This window comes from Littorina saxatilis, linkage group LG2, assembly GCF_037325665.1.
Source record: "Littorina saxatilis isolate snail1 linkage group LG2, US_GU_Lsax_2.0, whole genome shotgun sequence".
In the NCBI taxonomy this organism is placed as follows: Eukaryota; Metazoa; Mollusca; class Gastropoda; order Littorinimorpha; family Littorinidae; genus Littorina; species Littorina saxatilis.
Window position 1 is genome coordinate 60,341,890 of NC_090246.1, and position 26,290 is coordinate 60,368,179.

At 42.1% G+C, this 26,290-nt stretch overlaps 2 protein-coding genes and 1 non-coding gene across 3 annotated transcripts; 1 reads left to right on the plus strand and 2 right to left on the minus strand.

Moving 5' to 3' along the window:
* Positions 1 to 1,355: 1,355 nt before the first annotated feature.
* Positions 1,356 to 22,521, minus strand: LOC138959413 (NFU1 iron-sulfur cluster scaffold homolog, mitochondrial-like). The gene is made up of 8 exons (XM_070330895.1): positions 22,446 to 22,521; positions 18,668 to 18,739; positions 17,809 to 18,003; positions 17,295 to 17,361; positions 6,499 to 6,610; positions 5,552 to 5,655; positions 3,939 to 4,073; positions 1,356 to 3,453 (listed from the first exon to the last, which is right to left on the minus strand). Exons 1-8 carry the CDS (start codon positions 22,508 to 22,510, stop codon positions 3,385 to 3,387), a joined length of 819 nt encoding a protein of 272 aa, XP_070186996.1. The 5' UTR covers positions 22,511 to 22,521; the 3' UTR covers positions 1,356 to 3,384.
* Trnah-gug (transfer RNA histidin (anticodon GUG)) lies at positions 13,952 to 14,025 on the minus strand. The gene has a single exon. It is a non-coding gene; the product is annotated as a tRNA-His (tRNA).
* A 146-nt stretch (positions 22,522 to 22,667) lies between the features above and the next one.
* LOC138959414 (UPF0728 protein-like) lies at positions 22,668 to 25,998 on the plus strand. The gene is made up of 4 exons (XM_070330896.1): positions 22,668 to 22,761; positions 23,120 to 23,222; positions 23,539 to 23,658; positions 24,553 to 25,998. The coding sequence occupies exons 2-4, from the start codon at positions 23,129 to 23,131 to the stop codon at positions 24,615 to 24,617; spliced, it is 279 nt and encodes a 92-aa protein (XP_070186997.1). The 5' UTR covers positions 22,668 to 22,761; positions 23,120 to 23,128; the 3' UTR covers positions 24,618 to 25,998.
* Positions 25,999 to 26,290: the final 292 nt, after the last annotated feature.

Sequence of the window (26,290 nt, forward strand, 5' to 3'; positions counted from 1 at the left end):
AAGCCGGGTATTCCTCTAGTAGATAGATATGTTAACGTTTTGTTCACTCTCAAAATTGATTTATGCAAATTAGGTTCTACATATGTTCACATGCTTTGTGGAGACCAGCACATTATCAGAGAGGAATGTTTAATTTTCTGACACAGACACACAGTTATCCTGTATACTTTTCACTGTCATAACTATGATTTTGATTTAAAGGAGGAAGCAGCTAAAACTGAAAACATGAAGAAATCAAACACTTACCAGTGAGAACAAATCCAACAAAAATTAAGGCTTGCATCTTGTTCAGTACTCTTACTCAGTCAGGAAAGTAAGTATCCGACCTGGACAGCACCTCAGATTACTTATAACTTTGGTCAGTGGCTACCATCTGGTCAGCGTGTCTTATCTTATTCTCAGTCTCTTGAAAGCATCATTTACGCAAGCTCATCTGCCATTGGTGAAATAAATCTGACTGTATGAACGTATCGTGTGGGCATAAAGCCATGGGAGCGGTTAAAATTCTTTGTCTGTGTGATTTGAAGACAAAAGTAGAACAGTAGAGGTCTACATTCCTATATATGTTTAAGCAGGTATTACAAGAGTTTTTTGTTTGTTTGTTTGTTTGCTTATCGCCCAGCCGACCACGAAGGGCCATATCAGGGCGGTGTTGCTTATAACGTACGCCACACACAAGACAGAAGTCGCAGCACAGGCTTCATGTCTCACCCAGTCACATTATTCTGACACCGGACCAACCAGTCCTAGCACTCACCCCATAATGCCAGACGCCAGGCGGAGCAGCCACTAGATTGCCAATTTTAAAGTCTTAGGTATGACCCGGCCGGGGTTCGAACCCACGACCTCCCGATCACGGGGCGGACGCCTTACCACTAGGCCAACCGTGCCGGTCGTATACAAAAGAGGATGATAATGAGAATTTATTTTAGCCAACAAAGGTTTAGTGGAAATAAAGGCTATGCATTTTCTTACACACTAACTTTACATCAACCACAGAACTCAAAATACATTTAGCAAGTGTTGAGAGAGAGAGAGAGAGAGAGAGAGAGAGAGAGAGAGAGAGAGAGAGAGAGAGAGAGAGAGAGAGAGAGAGAGAGAGAGAGAGAGAGAGAGAGAGAGAGAGAGAGAGAGAGAGAGAGATCAGAAATAATTTCAAAAGGAGAAAGGTTTTAAGCTTGGTTTGATCTTCCAATCTGTCTTTATTTTTAAACATATACAGAGTATATATGAGTGGGGAGGGGGGACAGTAAGACAGAGAGAAAGAGGCATACATATAGACAGACAAGCCAAAACAGACAGAGCGAAACAGAGAAGGGAGACAATCGCAGAACTGGGCAACAAAGACAACCACATTTTGAACATCAAATCAAATTTTATTTACAAAATATCTGAAGTTGATGTGCAAACAAAAACCTTATTGCTCACTGTCGCCATGAACTGCAACACTTTTCCTATGTACAAAACATACAAAATAACAATGTATTTAGACCATCACAAACCTTGCCAACAAACTGCTTTTTCATTCCGCATTTTTGCTATTTTCGTTTATTTAAAAAAAAAAAGAAAGGTTCCTTGATACTATATCAGGACAATAACGTTTCTGCTTGTATACATTTTTTTAAAATTTATTTTATTGGGTTGTTTTTTTTTGTTTTGTTTTTTCTTTCTCTTTTCTTCTACCTCCTCTTCTTTTCTTCTTCACTCTCATCTCCCTCTCTTTCTTTTTTTCTTCTTTTTTTTCTCCCTTTCTTCTCTCTCTCTCCTCTTCTCCTCTTTCTCTTCTTCACTCTCATCTCTTCTCTTCTTCTTTTTTTTCTCTCTTCTTCTTTATGTATTTATTTTTATTTTATTTTGTTTCATCCTCTTTTTGCTTGTCCCGACGCATGTTCCTTCTCTCAGTATGCTCCCACGCCGCCCCGTCCCAGCACTCACTGCAACATCCACCCTTGAACTTCGTTCCGCCGCCAGACTTTGTCGAATCAATGAGCCCCCAGTGTTGGTCAGACACCTGGGCACCCTCACTAATTTTACAGACACTCCAGGGAAGGATGTCAGGCCGCTGCGGTAGGCTACCCTCGGAAGATGACACTGCATGCACTGCTGCTGAGTCACTTCGACGGTGTTCAGTATTGGTCCTGTTCCTGCCCAGGGACACAGGCACCGCTACCTACTAAGCCCTCTACTTACGACACTGACTGTTAAGTCGCGGAGCCAGACTGAGTGAGCGTCTCCTCAGAGAGCAGACCGCCACTGCGTCCCTCCATCGACCCCCCTGGAGCATCCCAGGCTGGCAGCAGAATATTCAGGGATGGCTGGAACAGGAACACTGGGACCAAGGTCACCATGAGAGCCCTGAGCAGGAAGGGTCACAAGAATCGAGACAAGTTTTTATTTTATTTTCGCGCTTTCAGAGTCAATCTCATTCGTGAAGTGAATGACACTCGGCTGTGTGATCCCAGCCTCCCCATTGGAACTTTAGCACTTCCACTCTGGGTAGGAGCCGATCGAAGCTCGAAAAAACCCACGCACCCCTTATGGGATTCGAACCACGATCTCCCGGCCCGCAGCTCGATGCGCTAACCAAATTTATTTTATTGTTGTTTCAATACATCAATCATTTGTCTGAAAATTAGAATGCAGTACCAACTCTTCTTCTACAGTATGCTTTTTCAGTAACTAATCCAACAAACAAACAGACATTAATGTGTTGCTGAGACCTCCAGAGATTCTTCGGCAAACACCATTTAAAAATAATCCATCAGGTCTTTCATTACAAGTAGAAACTTAAAACTTATCAAATAAAAATAATCTATACGAAGAATTCGATCATCACATCCAACTCAAATTAAACTCAAGACCTACTTACACTTGCTACTACTTGTCTCATAAATGCCTTTTAGTTTCTGTTTGTTTTTGCTAGAGGTGGAGGGGGTAGGTGGGGAGGGGAGAGGGAAAAAGAGGGGGGGGGGGGGGGGGGGCATCTGCACTTTTCATGTATCAACACTTCAGTTGTCCTAGTTGTTTCAACCCGAGTGAGGTAGTTTTAAACAAAGACTTGCTATAGCATACTGTTTTGGCCAAGCAGTTATGACACATTTCCAAAACAAGCATTGCATTTATAAAGCTTCAATGTTTGTTTAAATAAACTGTTGAATGCAAAACAAAGACTAAATGAATGCTGTAACATGAACTGTGTGGACCATTTATAATGATCAACAGCAGAATAATCACTAACCACTATAATCACATCAGTAAAAGACAAAAGTTGTGATTTTCTAACATCATAAATCAAAATAACAAAAGGAAACCCTGGCTGTTGTCAGAAAGTTGTTGAAAAAACTGACAAGTCACTGCTCTATGCAGATGTGACTCTCCTTAATTTCAGTCCTTCAGTTTATCCTCCAGCTTGCGAAACTCTTCATTGGTCATGTCGTCAACCTCGTCTGTCACCTGCACATAAACAAGCATCCGTGATATGTTGTTGCTATTCCAAGAATGATGGACTAAGAGGTGTACATTTTTTTTGAAAGAGGTATAGCTGAGCTTCAGGAGAAGGTCAATTCTCTCTCTCTCTCTCTCTCTCTCTCTCTCTCTCTCTCTCTCTCTCTCTCTCTCTCTCTCTCTCTCTCTCTCTCTCTCTCTCTCTCTCTCACACATGCACACACAGTTGTGTGATTTACTGTCTTTAATGTTATGCTGACTGGATCTGTATAATGCCGGGCTGTTAAAATATCACTATCAGAATATTGAATTTCATGAGTGACAAACAATAAAATAAGTAATAAAACACCAGCATGACATTAGTGATTTATGTGATTCAGTGACTTAGAAACTCATGCAAAAACGTTACTAACTGATAGTGTGAATAATAATATAAAAAAAATAGAAGACACACTGCAGGAAAGCGTTGCATATAAATCAGACTTGGATTTTACCTGTTCCACCCCTTCCACTTCGGGTATGTAGAACTGCAGCATGTTCTGTACGCCGTTCTTCAGCGTCACTATGGAGCTGGGGCAGCTGGAACACGACCCCTGCATCTTCAGCTTCACGATGCCCTCCTCAAAACCCTGTAAAGACAACATAATGCATCGATTGAACATTGGATTTCCCTTCTTTGAGCCATGTGACGTCAGAGCCTGACTAAGACTCATACTAAGGCGGTTGGCCAAGACTACATGTGTGTCTGCCTTCCATTGTGAAACGATCTGTTAACATTGTCAAATTGTCGGCCTGAAACTAAAAGATCAACGCTGGAAAAAAAGCTAACACTGAGACTACTTGTACTTAGACTTCGCTAGCCTAAACCTGAAGACTGAGATGGGTCCAGCTCGTCTCCGCAAACCATGCGCACCTAGTCCCTGATTAACGCATTTTCTTTAATTGTGAGAACATTTTCAGAGTAAAAATGGCATATCTATATATTTTTGGATTCAGGAAATAATAAGATATGTTGGTAAAAAATGTAAATAATGTATAATGTCTGTTGTAAATTAACTGTGGAAGAGGTGAAAGGTACATAAACACATCACACTGTGACATGTCATGGTACACAAATTCTGAAGAGGTTATTCCCCTTTAGCTGATGACCAATGAAGGTAATACTGATGGCACACAAACTCCAAATGGAAAGACAACCATGCAAGACCTGTAAACTGTAAGAGTTTTGTTTTTGTCTCTAGCTACATGTATATTGAAAACCTATGATAAACTTCTGAGTCTATAACTTGCTAGTGCCTTAACCAGACCTGGGAACCCCTGTTTTGCACTTTGAGTATTCTCAAACAAACTTGATGTATTTTCCAAAAAATGAGCGTACTCCACACAGTGTTAGCACATCCATGATTAAAACATGCCCAAGCGCGTCCGTCACACCGTTAATTAAGTTTACCTATACATTTAAAACAAATGCTTTTTTCAATTTTTACTGACAAAAACTGTACCGTATTTGACGGACTACAAGCCGCGACTTTAAAAAAAAATCGCATTGAGGCTTATAAAAAGATGCGTGTTGTGTGTGTGTGCGATACTTTTCTTCAAACTTTTTCACTTTTCTTCTTTGTTTCACTTGTTTATTCTCGGAGCCGATTTCGCCAAATACCGTACTTTTGTTTGCCTTGTTGTTTTGATTGATCGACACGATCCGATTATACGTTTTTTGACGGCGGCTAATATAGTGACGTAATCATGTGCCAAAATACTGGATCGGCTTCAGGATGGGCTTGTGAAGAAAAGTAGTCTAGGAATTTTTTCTCGTCGTATTTTTTTCTCACTGACCGTACTGAGCGTATTCTCGACAATCATGCGTACAAAATATGGCGAAATCGTATGGGTTCCCAGGTCTGCTTAACCAATTACACACTTTGCTTTTCTCATTACTCAGATTAGTCAAAGGAGAAAAAAAAAGAAAGCAAACCAAAACATAGAACAGACTTCAAAGTCACCAACATTGTCATCATGCTATCAACTCCATGAAGTTGATTCTAACATACCAAAACAAGCCAAAACAAACAAATCAATAGAGCTATTCCTGGACATCAAGACTGACCATGTAGACAATGTCTCCTCCATCCTCCTGCACGGTAGGCCTAATTCTGGTGTCCAGCAGTTCTTTGATCAGTGCCACTGTTTCATCATCTTCAGGGTGGATCACTGAAAATGAAGGGAGAAAAAGTGATGCACACATAATTTTTTAGGGTGATTTACTGAAAGTGAAGGGAGAAAAAATTAAGTGACATAATTAAGCTGCTCTGCTGAACTTAAAGAACTTTCATTAAATTTATTTTCCTTCCTTTATCTACTGCATTTTTGCCTCCATTTTCAGTAGGCTGAGAGAACTTGTAACCTTACTTGGGCACTTGTCCGGTAAAACAAAACAAAATCTTTATTTCTTAGCACTAAACGTTTACAAACCTTCAAATCAACAATAACATACAGCAGTACCTGCGATGTGTGGACCCTCCCATGAGAGGACACCTCCCTTAAAAGGACACCTTTTCTTGTCCCTTTATATAGTATCTCTACCAGTGTACCTGTCATGAAAGGCCACCTGCAAGGTAGGGACACTTTTGGCTGGTCCCAAGGGTGTCCTTTCATCACAGGTACCACTGTGCCTTTGAAGTTGCACACAAAAGCTTTTTCAGAAGTAAGATTGTATGCAGCTTCTATTTTGAGACCTCCAAAAATAAAAATAAAACATGGTCTTATTAACATCTCGAAGGGCATCTTGAACAGGAGGTAAATTTACAGACTTTCTCATGTGAAATTGTCTTGAAAATAACTAACAACATCGGGTCCTTAAACAAAGATTGTACTGTCACATCAAAGTAAAGCTTCTTGGAATTCTTTGCCGTTAACTCAAACTATTATTTCTTTTCAATTTATTTAACTAACGCACTGCCCACCCACGACCAAAAGTTATCAGCCTTCATGTTTTGTCTTGGTCAATTTATAATGCTGAAATGGCTTGTCTACTGAATTATTTTAACTTTTCACCTGTGTCCCCTGAAGGCTGTTCTTCTGTCAGCACAGGCAGACCACTGGCAAAGAAATCCATGATGACAGCATAGATCTCAGGCTTCAGCACCTTCCACTCCGTGTCATCGTCCTGTCAACGGCAAAAGCATGTCACTCATGTTCATGTTATGACTAAGTTTAGGATGTGGGATTCTTGGTTCAAGGTGAAAATCAAAAGTTGTCATGTTCAGTTTTTATCACATGGACAGAAAAACAGTCACCATACAATACAAAATGAAAGTTGAATCAAATGATTGTGTAATCTTCTTCTTCGTTCATGGGCTGAAACTCCCACGTACATTCGTGTTTTTTGCATGAGTGGGATTTTGCGTGTATGACAGTTTTTACCCCGCCATTTGGGCAGCCATATACCGCTTTCGAGGGAGAATGTTTAAACTAAGATTGGCTTCAAACCAAGACATGATTAATTTTTCCCTTCTAAAAATGGACAGCCCTTTCACTTCATTGGCAGTACAGCCAAAAGTGTCCCTACATTGTGGGTGGCCTGTCTTGACAGGTACAATTTAGTGTAGCCAAGTGCACTTCGCTACCCTAAACACTCTAATCATCGCATAGCGAAACAGCCTTGTGTACAGTACAAACGGGATAACCCATCCCATAGCAGACGATACGATGATGCGCGCGCACCTTGCCGGCGCAAATTCTAATACAATACCTTTCTTTATATATCTACCTAACTTCTATCTTTCAAAGTCCCTTTTATCTTTGATACGGTCCTAATTATATTTAGGTTTGCATAGAAGTCACTGATTAGGCTGGATGGCTGCATATTATTGTGTTATTTACGATAATGCTTCGAACTGACCAAAGCGTCACTCTGACCTTGACCGGTTTTCATGTATCGTTGAGAGAAATTGATTCTCACAAACTCATCTTTGTCTTTTCAATCATTGTTTTGTCATTTTTGTATCACTATTACATATCCCGTACCTATGTTGCATATGATTTTAGTTTGTTTATAAGGATTTGGTTGTAATGAGTGATGCTTGGTTCCTCTGCAAAGATTGCTAATTTATGCAGACAGGTACTCGCGCAGGAATTTAGCCGATTCCATTTACTTTCGGACTTTACCGCTTCGTACTAAGTCAATGTATAATTTTCCCCCAAGTAACGCATATCATGATGTTTGTCTAGGGTTCTTCTTTTTATCTGTATGATTTATGAGTTTGTCCATTATTCCAGTTTAGAGAGTTTTGTAATTTTCCTCACTGAAGTTGGTTCAGTGCCTTCACTAGGACCATTGTTTTTGCATCCTACTAAATAAATATAAGTTTTTACGAAATGTGATCTATTGCAACAGAAAGCTAAAGGTCGTAGCTTTAATTTGATGTATTGTTTGTTATGATTGGTTATGTATTTGTTTAAATAACGTGGGGTAAAGCAAGTGTAAGAAACACAGATTTCGTGTTTCTGGCCGTATTCAGGCGATTTTTATTCTCGGCGGACGGTGCTTTCTGTGCAGTCCGCGCCGGGGCTATAAGTATAAGCCGGACACCGGCATAAGGATGCATTCGCTCCTAGCAGCTGAACACGACACTACACTTGCTTTGCTGTCTACGGGTTTCGCCTTCGGCCTCTACGTTTCCTTGCATTGTTTTCTTGAATAAAAAGTTGAAACAAGACGCTTGTACTTGGGCTTCGTGTATTCTACCTTACACTCTACCACTACATTTGGCGCTGCGCAGCAGGGTACAGAAGCATCAACTAAAAGAAGACAGTACAGGCAAGCATGGCGGACGAGGCAAACACCCCCAACCTGCGGCTCTGCAAGCTGAGGCGTTTCACCGGCGAGGGCGACTGCGCCGAGACTTTCATCCAGGAGGCCAAGCTGATCCTGCAGCTACAGACGGTCCCTGCACTTGCTGCAGCGGCATGGATCCTTGGAGCGCTGGACGGAAGGGCTCGACAGGAGGTCATCAGGCGACCAGCAGCGGAGGTCAACACGCCGGCCAAAATTTACGCCATCTTGGAGCAGACGTGGGGCGACCAGCGAGATAGTGTCGCGCTGGCTGCCGCCTTCCACAGACGACAACAGGGTCTCGGCGAGTCCGTTAGCGAGTACGCCAGCCACCTACGCGCTGTGTGGGCCAAGACTAATGCTGCCGAGGCCAACACACTGAACGACAATACGCTGCGCAAGACCTTCGCCACAGTACTCCACCCACAATCCCTGAAGCGTGACATGTGCCGCTTCCTGCGAGAAAAGCCGGCCGCCACCTTCGACGAAGTGTTATTTTGCGGTTGTGTGACCTTGATGGAACTGTGTGGTGCCCATTTGGTGAGTGTGACTATAGCCCTTATTCAACGGACTGTGTATGACGGTGTAGAGAGCCTACAGGACTCAGCCAGTGTATATACTGTACTCGAGTGGCTGTAGCGCGTGCAATCCCATTCTTAGCTAGTGTGACACGTCATATCGGACTTGACGGATACAGACTTGGGCTGGTGACGTTAGCCATGTGGTATTACATAAGACTTTCCTCGGTGTTCGCGGCAGTGAAGTGACGCAAGTGTTGCGTCCACGAAGAGACTCGCAGGTGTGTTTACTGCCGGGTGTTTTGTTGCCGTTTAATTTGTTGATGTTTGATAATGTTCATTTTCATGTATGCTATGCCATGTTTCTTGCATTGGTATGATTGATATTGATTGTTGCGATTATTTGTCATGATGCTTTGAGTGGAATGTGTTGGCGGATGTTTGCGCTTATTGAAAGATTTTTTTTGGCACAAGCAGATACTACAAATCTGATGGTAATTGCCACCTAGGGTTGAAAGTAATTTAGTGAATACTTGCTGACCTTCAAATAAGGCCCTGTATCATCACTTTCTTAATTGCTCTCTTAAGCGTAAACTAAGTTATGATTTACCTTGTTACCTTTAAATAGGCTTGGTACAGATCATTTGTAATGTTGGATGTCATTGCATTGTGTCAGGTGTATTGTACATGATGTATCATTTTAACAGTGTCAGGTAACTACGTCATTCATTAGTGAATCTGTCCATTTTGTAACTGTTACGTTTTTCACCTAAAATACGTCTTAAACACAGCCTTTACTGTAAAGCCGTGAGCGAGAGTTTTTGTGAGTGTTGAGCTTGTGCATACAAGAGCGCACATTGAAAGAGAAATCCTATATTATCAACTAAACGGGTTGGTGGGGATGAAGGTTGCATTTTTGTATGGTAGTGTTGACATTGTGTTACTTTTTCTCAGTGGAGAAAATTTGATAAATGTAGCAATGTTTTCCCATGAAATTCCTGATTGTTTGCACTTTTATGTTTTTGACGCAGTACTTTGATCATATGTGAGACACTTTGTAAAATGCAGGCCTCATTTTTGATTTAGCAAAGCTGGTACTGATCACGAGAACATGTTTTTGTAACTGTCGATTTTCTCAGTGACATATGTGAAAGTCATAGGCAAAGTTTTCGCAATTTTTCTCTTTTTGGATAATCTAAGATGGTTTGATAAATTCAGCCCTTAGGCTTTCCTGTTTTTCTTAAAATCAGCGCGGCCGCTGATATGTAAAAGAGTTGGGGGGGATGTAGCAAAGTGCACTTCGCTACCCTAAACACTCTAATCATCGCATAGCGAAACAGCCTTGTGTACAGTACAAACGGGATAACCCATCCCATAGCAGACGATACGATGATGCGCGCGCACCTTGCCGGCGCAAATTCTAATACAATACCTTTCTTTATATATCTACCTAACTTCTATCTTTCAAAGTCCCTTTTATCTTTGATACGGTCCTAATTATATTTAGGTTTGCATAGAAGTCACTGATTAGGCTGGATGGCTGCATATTATTGTGTTATTTACGATAATGCTTCGAACTGACCAAAGCGTCACTCTGACCTTGACCGGTTTTCATGTATCGTCGAGAGAAATTGATTCTCACAAACTCATCTTTGTCTTTTCAATCATTGTTTTGTCATTTTTGTATCACTATTACATATCCCGTACCTATGTTGCATATGATTTTAGTTTGTTTATAAGGATTTGGTTGTAATGAGTGATGCTTGGTTCCTCTGCAAAGATTGCTAATTTATGCAGACAGGTACTCGCGCAGGAATTTAGCCGATTCCATTTACTTTCGGACTTTACCGCTTCGTACTAAGTCAATGTATAATTTTCCCCCAAGTAACGCATATCATGATGTTTGTCTAGGGTTCTTCTTTTTATCTGTATGATTTATGAGTTTGTCCATTATTCCAGTTTAGAGAGTTTTGTAATTTTCCGCACTGAAGTTGGTTCAGTGCCTTCACTAGGACCATTGTTTTTGCATCCTACTAAATAAATATAAGTTTTTACGAAATGTGATCTATTGCAATGGAAAGCTAAAGGTCGTAGCTTTAATTTGATGTATTGTTTGTTATGATTGGTTATGTATTTGTTTAAATAACGTAGGGTAAAGCAAGTGTAAGAAACACAGATTCCGTGTTTCTGGCCGTATTCAGGCGATTTTTATTCTCGGCGGACGGTGCTTTCTGTGCAGTCCGCGCCGGGGCTATAAGTATAGGCCGGACACCGGCATGAGTATGCATTCGCTCCTAGCAGCTGAACACGACACTACACTTGCTTTGCTGTCTACGGGTTTCGCCTTCGGCCTCTACGTTTCCTTGCATTGTTTTCTTGAATAAAAAGTTGAAACAAGACGCTTGGACTTGGGCTTCGTGTGTCTACTACTACCCTTCCACTCCTCCACTACATTTGGCGCTGCGAGCAGGATACAGAAGCATCAACTGAAAGAAGACAGTACAGGCAAACATGGCGGACGAGGCAAACACCCCCAACCTGCGGCTCTGCAAGCTGAGGCGTTTCACCGGCGAGGGCGACTGCGCCGAGACTTTTATTCAGGAGGCCAAGCTGATCCTGCAGCTACAGACGGTCCCTGCACTTGCTGCAGCGGCATGGATCCTTGGAGCGCTGGACGGAAGGGCTCGACAGGAGGTCATCAGGCGACCAGCAGCTGAGGTCAACACGCCGGCCAAAATTTACGCCATCTTGGAGCAGACGTGGGGCGACCAGCGAGATAGTGTCGCGCTGGCTGCCGCCTTCCACAGACGACAACAGGGTCTCGGCGAGTCCGTTAGCGAGTACGCCAGCCACCTACGCGCTGTGTGGGCCAAGACCAATGCTGCCGAGGCCAACACACTGAACGACAATACGCTGCGCAAGACCTTCGCCACAGTACTCCACCCACAATCCCTGAAGCGTGACATGTGCCGCTCCCTGCGAGAAAAGCCGGCCGCCACCTTCGACGAAGTGTTATTTTGCGGTTGTGTGACCTTGATGGAACTGTGTGGTGCCCATTTGGTGAGTGTGACTATAGCCCTTATTCAACGGACTGTGTATGGCGGTGTAGAGAGCCTACAGGACTCAGCCAGTGTATATACTGTACTCGAGTGGCTGTAGCGCGTGCAATCCCATTCTTAGCTAGTGTGACACGTCATATCGGACTTGACGGATACAGACTTGGGCTGGTGACGTTAGCCATGTGGTATTACATAAGACTTTCCTCGGTGTTCGCGGCAGTGAAGTGACGCAAGTGTTGCGTCCACGAAGAGACTCGCAGGTGTGTTTACTGCCGGGTGTTTTGTTGCCGTTTAATTTGTTGATGTTTGATAATGTTCATTTTCATGTATGCTATGCCATGTTTCTTGCATTGGTATGATTGATATTGATTGTTGCGATTATTTGTCATGATGCTTTGAGTGGAATGTGTTGGCGGATGTTTGCGCTTATTGAAAGATTTTTTTTGGCACAAGCAGATACTACAAATCTGATGGTAATTGCCACCTAGGGTTGAAAGTAATTTAGTGAATACTTGCTGACCTTCAAATAAGGCCCTGTATCATCACTTTCTTAATTGCTCTCTTAAGCGTAAACTAAGTTATGATTTACCTTGTTACCTTTAAATAGGCTTGGTACAGATCATTTGTAATGTTGGATGTCATTGCATTGTGTCAGGTGTATTGTACATGATGTATCATTTTAACAGTGTCAGGTAACTACGTCATTCATTAGTGAATCTGTCCATTTTGTAACTGTTACGTTTTTCACCTAAAATACGTCTTAAACACAGCCTTTACTGTAAAGCCGTGAGCGAGAGTTTTTGTGAGTGTTGAGCTTGTGCATACAAGAGCGCACATTGAAAGAGAAATCCTATATTATCAACTAAACGGGTTGGTGGGGATGAAGGTTGCATTTTTGTATGGTAGTGTTGACATTGTGTTACTTTTTCTCAGTGGAGAAAATTTGATAATTGTAGCAATGTTTTCCCATGAAATTCCTGATTGTTTGCACTTTTATGTTTTTGACGCAGTACTTTGATCATATGTGAGACACTTTGTAAAATGCAGGCCTCACTTTTGATTTAGCAAAGCTGGTACTGATCACGAGAACATGTTTTTGTAACTGTCGATTTTCTCAGTGACATATGTGAAAGTCATAGGCAAAGTTTTCGCAATTTTTGGCTCACATGCGAAGCAAAAGTGAGTCTATGTACTCACCTGAGTCGTCCGTCCGTCCGTCCGTCCGTCCGGCCGGCCGGCCGTCCGGAAAACTTTAACGTTGAATATTTCTTGGACACTATTCAGTCTATCAGTACCAAATTTTTTTTTTTTTTTTTTTTTTTTTTTCCTTACACCTGTTCCTTGTCCCGGTGTGCTCTCACGCCGCCCCGTCCCTGCACTCGCTGCTCCATCCACATCTGAATTTCGTTCCGCTGCCAGACTTGTCGATTTTACAGACGCTCCAGGGAGGGATGTCGGGTCGTTGCGGTAGGCTACCCTCGGAAGATGACACTGCACTTCTGCTGAGTCACTTCGACGGTGTTCAGTAGTGGGTCTGTCCCGAGCTAACGGACGCAGCCCACTACCTACTATGCCCCCTACTAACGACATTGACTGCTAAGTCGCGGAGCCAGACTGAGTGAGGGTCCCCTCCAGAGAGCAGACCGCCACCACGTCCCTCCGTCGACCCCCCAGAACGTCACACGTTGAAGACTGACAGCAGAAGTACTATTCAGGGAAGGATGGAACAGGAACACTGAGACCAAGGTCACCATGAGAGCTCCGGGCATGAAGGGCCACAAGAGCAAGGACAATTTATAATTTTGGATGATTAATGAGATGAGGATGATTATAATGATGATGCTATGGGATTTCCAATTTGGTTTGAGACTACGTGACAGGGCAGCACTCTACGCTTACTGTCATAATATATCCTGGTGTCAACCAGGCTCGAGAACTGCCGCACCTGCGGTGTTGGTCAGGTAAACAGAACCTGAGCACCCTCAAAGTCGCATTCGTTAAGTGAATGACACTCGGCTGTGTGATCCCAGCCTTCCCATAGGAACCATAGCACTTCCACTCTGGGTAGGAGCCGACCGTAGCCCGAAAAACCCACATGACCCTGATGGGATTCGAACCCACGACCTCCCGGCCCACAGCCCGATGCGCTAACCACTGCGCTACGGGGGCCGGTATCAGTACCAAATTTGGCAAGATGGTGTATGATGACTAGGCCCCAAAAAACATACATAGCATCTTGACCTTGCTTCAAGGTCAAGGTCGCAGGGGCCATAAATGTTGTCTAAAAAACAGCTATTTTTCACATTTTTCCCATTTTCTCTGAAGTTTTTGAGATTGAATACCTCACCTATATATGATATATAGGGCAAAGTAAGCCCCATCTTTTGATTCCAGTTTGGTTTACCTTGCTTCAAGGTCAAGGTCACAGGAGCTCTTCAAAGTTGGATTGTATACATATTTTGAAGTGACCTTGACCCTGAACTATGGAAGATAACTGTTTCAAACTTAAAAATTATGTGGGGCACATGTTATGCTTTCATCATGAGACACATTTGGTCACATATGATCAAGGTCAAGGTCACTTTGACCCTTATGAAATGTGACCAAAAGAAGGTAGTGAACCACTAAAAGTGACCATATCTCATGGTAGAAAGAGCCAATAAGCACCATTGTACTTCATATGTCTTGAATTAACAGCTTTGTGTTGCATGACCTTGGATGACCTTGACCTTGGGTCAAGGTCACATGTATTTTGGTAGGAAAAATGTGTAAAGCAGTTCTTAGTGTATGATGTCATTGCTAGGTTTAGTTATTTGACCTTGACTCTGAAGGTCAAGGTCATGCAAAGGTCAAGGTCAAGCATGTGAGTCATATGGGCTTTGCCCTTCTTGTTCTCTTTTTGGATAATCTAAGATGGTTTGATAAATTCAGCCCTTAGGCTTTCCTGTTTTTCTTAAAATCAGCGCGGCCGCTGATATGTAAAAGAGTTGGGGGGGATGTAGCCAAGTGCACTTCGCTACCCTAAACACTCTAATCATCGCATAGCGAAACAGCCTTGTGTACAGTACAAACGGGATAACCCATCCCATAGCAGACGATACGATGATGCGCGCGCACCTTGCCGGCGCAAATTCTAATACAATACCTTTCTTTATATATCTACCTAACTTCTATCTTTCAAAGTCCCTTTTATCTTTGATACGGTCCTAATTATATTTAGGTTTGCATAGAAGTCACTGATTAGGCTGGATGGCTGCATATTATTGTGTTATTTACGATAATGCTTCGAACTGACCAAAGCGTCACTCTGACCTTGACCGGTTTTCATGTATCGTTGAGAGAAATTGATTCTCACAAACTCATCTTTGTCTTTTCAATCATTGTTTTGTCATTTTTGTATCACTATTACATATCCCGTACCTATGTTGCATATGATTTTAGTTTGTTTATAAGGATTTGGTTGTAATGAGTGATGCTTGGTTCCTCTGCAAAGATTGCTAATTTATGCAGACAGGTACTCGCGCAGGAATTTAGCCGATTCCATTTACTTTCGGACTTTACCGCTTCGTACTAAGTCAATGTATAATTTTCCCCCAAGTAACGCATATCATGATGTTTGTCTAGGGTTCTTCTTTTTATCTGTATGATTTATGAGTTTGTCCATTATTCCAGTTTAGAGAGTTTTGTAATTTTCCTCACTGAAGTTGGTTCAGTGCCTTCACTAGGACCATTGTTTTTGCATCCTACTAAATAAATATAAGTTTTTACGAAATGTGATCTATTGCAACAGAAAGCTAAAGGTCGTAGCTTTAATTTGATGTATTGTTTGTTATGATTGGTTATGTATTTGTTTAAATAACGTGGGGTAAAGCAAGTGTAAGAAACACAGATTTCGTGTTTCTGGCCGTATTCAGGCGATTTTTATTCTCGGCGGGCGGTGCTTTCTGTGCAGTCCGCGCCGGGGCTATAAGTATAAGCCGGACACCGGCATAAGGATGCATTCGCTCCTAGCAGCTGAACACGACACTACACTTGCTTTGCTGTCTACGGGTTTCGCCTTCGGCCTCTACGTTTCCTTGCATTGTTTTCTTGAATAAAAAGTTGAAACAAGACGCTTGGACTTGGGCTTCGTGTATCTACTACCCTTCCACTCCTCCACTACATTTGAAATGTAGTGGAGGAGTGGAAGGGTAGTAGAAGACACACGAAGCCCAAGTCCAAGCGTCTTGTTTCAACTTTTTATTCAAGAAAACAATGCAAGGAAACGTAGAGGCCGAAGGCGAAACCCGCAGACAGCAAAGCAAGTGTAGTGTCGTGTTCAGCTGCTAGGAGCGAATGCATACTCATGCCGGTGTCCGGCCTATACTTATAGCCCCGGCGCGGACTGCACAGAAAGCACCGTCCGCCGAGAATAAAAATCGCCTGAATACGGCCAGAAACACGGAATCTGTGTTTCTTACACTTGCTTTACCCTACGTTATTTAAACAAATACATAACCAATCATAACAAACAATACATCAAATTAAAGCTACGACCTTTAGCTTTCCATTGCAATAGATCACATTTCGTAAAAACTTATATTTATTTAGTAGGATGCAAAAACAATGGTCCTAGTGAAGGCACTGAACCAACTTCAGTGCGGAAAATTACAAAACTCTCTAAACTGGAATAATGGACAAACTCATAAATCATACAGATAAAAAGAAGAACCCTAGACAAACATCATGATATGCGTTACTTGGGGGAAAATTATACATTGACTTAGTACGAAGCGGTAAAGTCCGAAAGTAAATGGAATCGGCTAAATTCCTGCGCGAGTACCTGTCTGCATAAATTAGCAATCTTTGCAGAGGAACCAAGCATCACTCATTACAACCAAATCCTTATAAACAAACTAAAATCATATGCAACATAGGTACGGGATATGTAATAGTGATACAAAAATGACAAAACAATGATTGAAAAGACAAAGATGAGTTTGTGAGAATCAATTTCTCTCGACGATACATGAAAACCGGTCAAGGTCAGAGTGACGCTTTGGTCAGTTCGAAGCATTATCGTAAATAACACAATAATATGCAGCCATCCAGCCTAATCAGTGACTTCTATGCAAACCTAAATATAATTAGGACCGTATCAAAGATAAAAGGGACTTTGAAAGATAGAAGTTAGGTAGATATATAAAGAAAGGTATTGTATTAGAATTTGCGTCTGCTATGGGATGGGTTATCCCGTTTGTACTGTACACAAGGCTGTTTCGCTATGCGATGATTAGAGTGTTTAGGGTAGCGAAGTGCACTTTGCTACATCAGTAGAGATAATAGACAAAGGGAGTGCATAAGGTGTCCTTTTAAGGGAGATGTCCTCTCATCGGAGGGGCCACACATCGCAGGCACAACTGTAGAACACTTTTCTGCAGTTATTGAATGAATGCATACCTTTGTTGCCGTAATGAAGTCTTGTCCAAAGAAGACTGCCTTCACACCATCTATTCTGAAGAGCATCCTTGAAAGAGAAAGAGGAAAAGTCAAATATCACAATCCATTTCATTCAAATTCATCTCATAATATGGCTGCATGAGCAGTCAAAAGGTGATATGCAAGAAACCTACAAAACAAGGCTAATCAGAGATGAGATATATATGTCAAGCACAACAACTTTAACCCTTTTCAATTAGCTTGCACTTGCACACACACAAATGAGTTCATGCATATGCACAACAACAAAAACACGAATTTTCGTTTGTTGGAATGTTTAATTATTGACCACAACAACAAAAATTCAATAACCTAGAATTCTTGTTTTTGATTCTGAATTTTCGAACGTTAGCAGTTTATCTGTTTTTGGATTCATGCATATGGACACTCACTCACACAGAAAAATGAAGACAAGTCCATTGACACACACAGCAACCACCGCTTCAACACATTCACATGTCTGTACAGCCCTTACTTTGCCAAGGGTGAGCAGTAGGCTGACTGTGGGTTGGGAAAGTCAAAGGTCCCTCCTTCTAACACTTTGACCCCATCACCAGGGATGAACTTGAGGCTGTTAGGATTTGGGGTATCCATCGTTTGTATGAACATGGTGCAGCGCGACTGTATCATGCTGGGTTGCCCTGACAACAACCTCTCCTTCTTCCATGGTCTGAGAAAAATAGGAGAATTATGCAAACGTAGATTAAAGAATTTCAGCAACACAGGTCAAGTTAAAGGTATAGTCCCATAGCCATGTTTGGTCGTAGGGGAGCGAGATGTTCAAGGTCTCAATTTCTAGGGCCAGATTTATAAGGGCATTGCCCATTTCCTCTGCCTTCACCTTCCCTGGCCCTGTCTAGGGTCATGTACCCACTTCCAACTGGGTGGACTGAAGAGTGCTCGGAAAAATCGGGTATTTGTATATTATATTCGACCCGATCGCTCGACCGCCGGCAAGCACTCTAACCACAATGGCTCTCTATGAACATTAAAATAGCTGTCATGTAAATCAAGTTTAAAGAATATAAATGTATAATTAAACTGACCTCTAGAAAAAAGAGTCCAACAAGTAATAAGGAATAGTGTTTGCAAACGACACATGAATAATTTCTCATGACAATGACATGTTTACATGAAACAGACTGAAATGATCATACTAAGTCGCAAAACAACGAAACATTCTTGAAAGATACATGATTACAATCACCAACACTTGCTTATGATATGAAATGTGTGCTCATTTTATAAGCACAAACGCTCACTACCTTCTTCATTTGCAGTTATTTGATCAAAGATGCGAGTATATAATTGTATAATTAAGAATTAGTCGTTACCTCTGTGTAGTGATATGTCGACAGGAATAAGGTGGAATCTGCAAAGCAGGTGTGGTACAAAGAGCCCCACGCCTGAAAAAGATAACATCACCCTAAATGTATTATCCAATTACATAGTGATTAGCAATTGGTATCAACCTCTCCTGATTGATGTCACAAGCCATGCAAAATATAGGCATGTGAGAGTCAGTTACACTAGGCCAACAAAACAAAACAAATTTCAATGTTTCCAGTTCCCCGACCAACCCTTTAAAGTTTCTCCCAACCCTTGAACTTTTCTTGACCCTCAAAAAAAAGAAGTTAACAATGACAAAACTTGATTTTGCAGACATTACAAGGAAAGCTACTCTTCTCCAACATCTGGGGTTAAAATAAAAACAAACAAAAATAATGTTACTATAACCATTAACAAAAAGTTTTGTCATCATTTTCACGAGTTTTCATTCACAAACACCTGGGAAATAAATCTCATGTTCCCCATGCAATAAATCGAGGTGGTGAATGGGTTTGAGCTTTCAGGTGAAACGTGGATTGTCAAAGTAAAAGCCAATCAGGCTGATTGTTTGATGTGTGGAACCATCGCGGCTTTGGATTTGTGTTTCCGAGGACAACGATTGTAAGCATTCACTCTCAAAGACCCAATCAATGTTGATATTTACCGCGACGACTCATGGTCAATTTGCAACTTATCTCTGTAATCGCAAAATCCACAACAAAAAGTCATAAACACTCAAAAAGAAAAGAAATATGCTCAACACTTACTGAACTCACACGTATGATCGCAGCTCTGTACATTTTCAGACTGGAAGCAAAGCGTCAACAAGCTACGTTTGACGTCACATACAAGGTTGACGTGTTATCTCGAGTGGGTTATTGTGCATTTTGTTGCACAACCAAAATGATGACAAAAACGATATTTGGTGGCTTGTCGTCAGACCAGCATTTTGTTGTTGGTCCTCGGGGAGCATATCGCCTTTTGTCTCATATTTATCAACCGCGGCCTTCGGCCTTGGTCGATAAAGATGAAACAAAAGACGATATGGTCCCCTTGGACCAACAAAAAAGCTGGTCTGTCAACAAGCCACCAAACATCTTATAATGTTCTCTTGCCCGGTACTACTTGTCTCCAAAAACCTCTGAAAAAACACGAAAACCTCATAAATTCACGGCTTTATTTTCGTGTTTGTGAGAGGATTAACGAAGGAGCGGAAGCACTAATCACATGACGTCATCAATACTTGTAACAAGAGTTTTGGGGGGGTTTTCGGAGTCAAGTAGTACCCCTCTTGCCAGATTTGCCAATGTGTGCGCCTTTGCACTCCAAGCGCTGGTTCAAATGGATAATCGAAAGAGGAGAATATATCACTTTCACTTGGTTAGATTGTACAAATAACACTATACTTTTATAACCCAATGCAGTTTTACTGTAAGTTGTATAACGGTACAACCATGAAAAAGTTATGTTCTCTTGCCAAAACCACTGATGTGTGTGCCTTACCACTCCAAGGGCTGAATTCTTTCTTTCTTTCTTTATTTGGTGTTTAACGTCGTTTAACGTCGTTTTCAACCATTCAAAGTTATATCGCGACGGGGAAAGGGGGGAGATGGGATAGGGGAAAGGGGGGAGATACTCAGTCCAAGGGCTGAATGAAGAGGAGGATTATCACTTTCACATTGTTAGTGTGTACAAATAACACTGTACCTAACCCAATGCCAATCTGTTGTCCATCAATTTATTGATTTAATAATTGATACCGCCGGAACTAAGCAAAAGTTTTGGATTCTGCTGGTGTAACACGAAATTTTTACTCCACGAAATTCTTACTCCGAGTACACTTTTCGTACGAAAAAAGAATTCCAGTCCCCAAGGCACGAAAAAATTACTCCCTCCACGAAATTTTTACTCCCCATTGGTTTAAACATAAGTTTATTTTAACAAAGGTTACAATCATGACATGTGTGCAAAGTTCACAGAAACAGCAACAAGCTAGAAAATATCTCGTACGCAAAAATGGGATGCGGGCGAAGGGATAATGCCAATACGTGATCTCGCGCACACGAATGTCGCGCTACCCTCCTTCCACCCCCAAGACTAACAGGGGACAAGGGAGTAAAAATTTCGTACACCTGGCATGGGAAGTTAAATTGCTTGTGTTGGGGTGAAGTAATTTATTCGTTATTTAGGCCTATTCCTTCTTCTTAGTGATAGGTAGCCAACATCAGCATGGTGATGAATCTGCTACGCTTGGGTGATGGTGGTTCCGGTCTTATGCTTGGTCAGGGGTGAAGTTCAGGGGGGGGGGGGGGGGGGAGGTTGGGGGTAGGGGGGGGGGGGATGATGGGTCAGTGGAGATCGAGTTGCCAGCCTGGCCTGAAAGGATGCCAGGGATGGCGCTGTGGCAGTTTCTACAGGCAGGCGGTTCCACTCTGGAATGGTGCGCGGGAAGAATGTTTTCTGCCTGTAGGCTGTCCTAGAGTGGGGAATTTCGTAGGATAGAGTGTGGGTCTGCCTGGTCGTGCACTTGGGTGGGCTTGGCTTTGGTGCGTGGTTGCTCTTCACTGCGACAAGGTCGTGGTGGACTTTGTAGAAGGTTGTTAGTCTCGCTCGCCTCCGTCTGCTCTCAAGCGTGGGCCACTCAAGGTCTTCGAGCATGTTGTTGACGCTGGAGGTCTGGCGGAAGCGATGCGACACCCATCTGGCTGCTCTTCTTTGGACCTTTTCGAGAGAGGCACTGTCTTCAGCGGTGTGTGGGTCTCATACTGGGCTGGCATACTCTAGGATGGGTCATACTAGTGCCTTGTATGCAGCCGCCTTGACCTTCTTGTTGCTGAGCTTGATGTTGCGTCTAGCAAAGCCAAGTGCTCTGTTCGCCTTGGTGGTGATGTTGGCGATGTGGGTGTTCCACTTCAGGTCTTTGGTCAGGGTGACGCCGAGGTACTTGGCCTGGGTCTCCTCCTGGAGTTTCTGGCCATGGAGCTGGTACTCGTATGGTAGAGTGGTACGGCATCGGGTCATGTGTACGGTGGTGCATTTGGCAGGATGGAATGCCATCTTCCACTTCTGTTCCCAGGACGCCAGTCTGTCGAGGTCTGTTTGGAGGTTTTCTTGGTCCGCTGCTGTCTTGACTCAGTATGGCACGCTGTGTCGTCAGCGAAAAGTCGCGCAGTCGAGGTCAGGTCTGACGGGAGATCGTTTATGTACAGCAGAAATAGCGTCGGCCCGAGCACGGACCCTTGAGGAACGCCACTTTCCACTGGAGTAACATTTTTGTACGCAATGTTTACTCGAAACTCATCGATCTGTCTTGGGGAGTAATTTTCTCGTGTAATGGGGGAGTGCTTTTTTCGTAAAGGGAGTAACTTTTTCGTACGAAATGTTTACTCCGGAGTAAAAATTCTCGTGGGAGTAATTTTCTGGTGTTTACACCCGCGTTACCCATGCAGATGCAGATATGCAGATCTATACTTGCAGGGCAGCTGGTACATCAACATATTTTACTGTTTAGATAGTTTGACAGTGTTTCTTACAGTAACCAAAGCAAATGATGTAGGGTATTGCTTCTGCATTATAGTACATACACACGTATTGGGTCCACTCCTTTCGCTTCTTCCATAAAAAAAAAAATCATAACGAACGACCTTCACTTTCATTACTCCAAGAGGTCCCACACATCGAACGCACTAGCGCTTCTGTTGGTCTTAACTATACATATTGAATGAAACCCATCGGCACTCCTTATAACATGCATGAAGGAATAATTACTCTGTAAAATATTACCGCAGTATGCTCTCTGCGCAGTTGTTTACGCGACGAACTCGACCAAGCACCCTGCAGGCTGCCATCTTTGCAATCTCGCAGTGACTGCAAAAATAGACTCAAATATACTGTGAAAAAATCCACTTAAACGTACTCTTAGTACATTCTGTAATGAGCTCGTTGCAAATATTTGTTTGTGAACCATTTAAGAATTATATAATTTTTAATGAAACGTCACAAACGACCGGAAGTAACTGGAATTAACTGCAGACCTTTAATGCTTCCCTAGAAACTCGAAGTGTTCAGTCAGCTTTTCTTCTGCTTTTGCCACCGCGAGGTGAGTACGGATGAGTTAAATTATGAACTATGTTTACCGCTTGAATGTAAACATAACAGCTTGCCGTAGGAGTTTCATGCTAGTCGTCATAGGCTTCTTTGAGCATATAATATGTATAGTCCAGGCCTATGTTCTTGTTGACATTTTCTCTCAGTACGTATAGTAGTTGCAGTAGGGGGGTACCACACGATTCGCGGCTTTGAAGTGTCACATCTTATATTTGCCAGGTTGGGAAAGTTAAAGACATTTTAGTACATTTTTGGAAAGTGTGGGGCATTCCTAAAGAATTGTGTACGTTTTGCATGCATGTTCTGTTGACTATGTTTTGCTGTGTTTAGTTTGGTCTTCACTTTTGCAGGAAAAAAACATGCCTTCCAATGCTCGGGTGCTGATTCATTATGGTCCATATGAGGCCTGTGGTATCGTAGAACATCGTATAGCTAGGCTGGAGGGAATGCAGAGTGAGTATATATCTGATGATACTGCTAACTGGTTTCTATCTTCTGTGAAAAGAAACATGCCCCCTTTCAAAAACACATTTCAGTGCTTCCATTCTTGTTGATCTATTATTATTTATGATGTGTGTGTTTGTGTGTGTGTGTGTGTGTGTGTGTGTGTGTGTGTGTGTGTGTGTGTGTGTGTGTGAGTATATATATGTGTATATGTGTGTGTCTGTGGCTGCGTACTGAATATTAAATGCAGGAAAGAAATAGATAAAGTTAAAAGATAAATGAACATTTTTGGTACCCTATACTTTGATGAATTTTGTGTTTGTAGAAGTGTTACACGAAGCAGGCCACACAACAAAACTGGAATGTATCAAGGATAGGAACCAGGTTGAGATCTGGGTCAATGGAGAGCTGGTCTTCAAATGTGACATCACAGAACTTGAATATGGTACGTACTGTACTGATTTACTAGATTCTGGCCCTGTATGCTGATGCCCCTACCACTGGCAGGGGGGGGGGGGGGGCATCATGCCAACCGTAACATCCCTTCCCTTCCCTTTTATTTTCATTTTTATTTTTATTTTTATTTTAACTTTTGTTTTTCTTTCTTTTTTTTACCTGACCTCTCTTCGCCCCACCATGCAACAATAATGGTCATTTATGACCGTGGTTGCTAAACGGAAGAAGAAGATTCTGAGCGAGAGTATGTTATTCATGATTAAAGTATTAAACCATTAAACCTGGTTGTTGATATCAAACTTAAAGTAACTGTGTAGCAAAGGTTGAGGCGTTTGTTGTGAAAATACTACTCTTGCCATATGTGAGCCTGCATGGGAAAACCAGGCTAAATGTGAAAATTTTGACTTTTTACTTTTTGAAATGATATGAAACCTCAGACTTTGACAAATATTGTACAAAAACCAGAATTGATCTAACTGTAATAGTTTTTCACAGTGCTGTTTTGAAATACACAGGTGACATCCTTTTGGGATGATGAAGGTGGATGATCAATAAAGTGATTTAGCAGTAAATCTGAAGATTGATAATTTTATCCCTTCTGACCTATTTCCACTGTAGCCAAAAATAGCTCGCTGCGTCTTTAGCCGGGTTTTCCCATGCATGCTCACATATGGTGACTTCATTTTGTTCTGAACATATCATAAAATTTGCTAGGCTACTCTTTCTTTCTGTCAATGGTGAACACAGTGAAATGGAGACACTACTGTGTGTGCAATTTTATGTAGTCTGCATGTTTGATATACATGTACTTTATCTCAGAAATTATGTTGATGCGTTCTGGAATTTGTACTGAATGAATATGAATGAATATTTTCTGTTTTAGGTGGGGATGGTGAGCTGGATCCTTTGTGTACCGCGTGTGCGCAAGCAGTGAAGAAGGCTTTCTGAACACACACACACACACACACACAACACACTCATGCATGCATGCACCCACTCACACACACACACACACACACACACACACACGTACATGCATACATACAGACAAACACACATTTACAGACAGACAGGCATACACAAGCGCATTTACATTATAACATGAACACAGCCACACTTAATCAACCATGCAATACATTTTTTAGATATTGCACATCTGATCAGACTTTTCAAATCTGCAGAGAAAAGGATCGAATAGTGTTATTCTTATATATTGTACATGTATCCGAGATCAACCCATTCGATTTCGCCGTATTTTGTATGCTCGATTGTCTAAAATACGATCTGTACGGTCTGTGGAAAAAAAATACAATTACAAAAATGTCCTAGACTACTATTTTTCACAAGCGTATCTTGAAGCCGATCAAGTATTTTGGATGTTTGAATGCTGTGTGGAGTACGTACACTAATTTTTCTGAAAAAACACCAATTTTTTGTTAGAACACTCAAAACAGGGGTTCCCAGGGGCCAGTTTCATAAGCCAGAAACACAGTCGACCAACTGCAGTTGTCCGAGAGAACCACAGTAATCCGACGTTATCGGGTTTCACGAACAAAATTTCAGTCGGCCGACTGCGGGTCGTCTCACCGGAAGTTGGCCAAACACGGTGATGCTCTCCCCCCAACACTGTGTTCGGCTTACTGCGGTAAACGGAAAATAAATGTAATTATTCGCACAGTCAATGGCAGAATGCTCACACTTTTTTGTATTGTGAGCCAAACCTTGTGATTGTTCTTCGAAATGTATCTATCATGACGCAGTAATCCAGGAGACAAGTCAGGGTTATGTCTTGAAGACGTCATATTATGGCGTAAGAGGGTTCGACGGCACGCGAAGGAATTGCTAAAAGTCTCGGTCATTGTTATTTTGAGCGGGCCGAGACTAGTTTTTTCTTCGAAATCGGCCATTTCCACGTGCGAATGAGCAAACGGAAGTGGTAATGTTGCTAAATTTAGCCCTCGACTTGGCCATTCGGATTACCGTACAGTCGGTCGATTGCGGTTGTCCACGGGTGACGGTGATTCGCTCATGAAACGCGCTTTTCGGTGACCCGGCGATCAACCACAGTCGCAGTCGATTGACTGTCAGTCGGTTCACTGCTATCTTATAAAACTAGCGGTTGCATAAGTTTGTAATCTTTTTTAAGCGCGCATTTTAAATATGATCTATTGCATTTTAACAAATATTATTTTGGCACACTCTGAGTGTTAATTTGTTTGTATGTTTGTTTGTTTGTTTGTTTGATGTACGAGTGCGAGGATAAAAGGGAGAGAGGATGAGACAAAGAAGGGGAGAGCTTTTATGAAATAAAATACATTGTACACACTGATGTCAGTAACTGTCTTGTCTTGCTAACTGTGTAATTGTGGATGCACAGCTTTTAACAGTACCTTGACTCATTCCTATCTCCATCTTACAGCGTTCCTCTCTCATTTTTTTTTACTGAACAGCACTTATTTTCTGGCATCCTAATTTTTCTTATCTTTTTTTGTGAAACAGCATTCATCATTCATCTTTGGTGATTTCCTGTTTGAGAACACACAAGCAAACACACATATATATATATATGTACTCTGTCTCTATCACTGTCTGTGTACCCCCCCTCCCCCCCCCCACCCGCG

Excerpts from the sequence above, each read along its gene's own strand:
- LOC138959413 (XM_070330895.1), bottom strand. The coding sequence starts at position 22,510 with ATGGCAGCCTGCAGGGTGCTTGGTCGAGTTCGTCGCGTAAACAACTGC. Across the intron at positions 18,740-22,445 it reads TGCGCAGAGAGCATACTGCG|GCGTGGGGCTCTTTGTACCA; the intron begins GTAATATTTTAC and ends TATCTTTTTCAG. Across the intron at positions 17,362-17,808 it reads TACTGCTCACCCTTGGCAAA|GATGCTCTTCAGAATAGATG; the intron begins GTAAGGGCTGTA and ends TTCTCTTTCAAG.
- LOC138959414 (XM_070330896.1), top strand. The coding sequence starts at position 23,129 with ATGCCTTCCAATGCTCGGGTGCTGATTCATTATGGTCCATATGAGGCC. Across the intron at positions 23,223-23,538 it reads TAGGCTGGAGGGAATGCAGA|AAGTGTTACACGAAGCAGGC; the intron begins GTGAGTATATAT and ends TTGTGTTTGTAG. Across the intron at positions 23,659-24,552 it reads CATCACAGAACTTGAATATG|GTGGGGATGGTGAGCTGGAT; the intron begins GTACGTACTGTA and ends TTTCTGTTTTAG.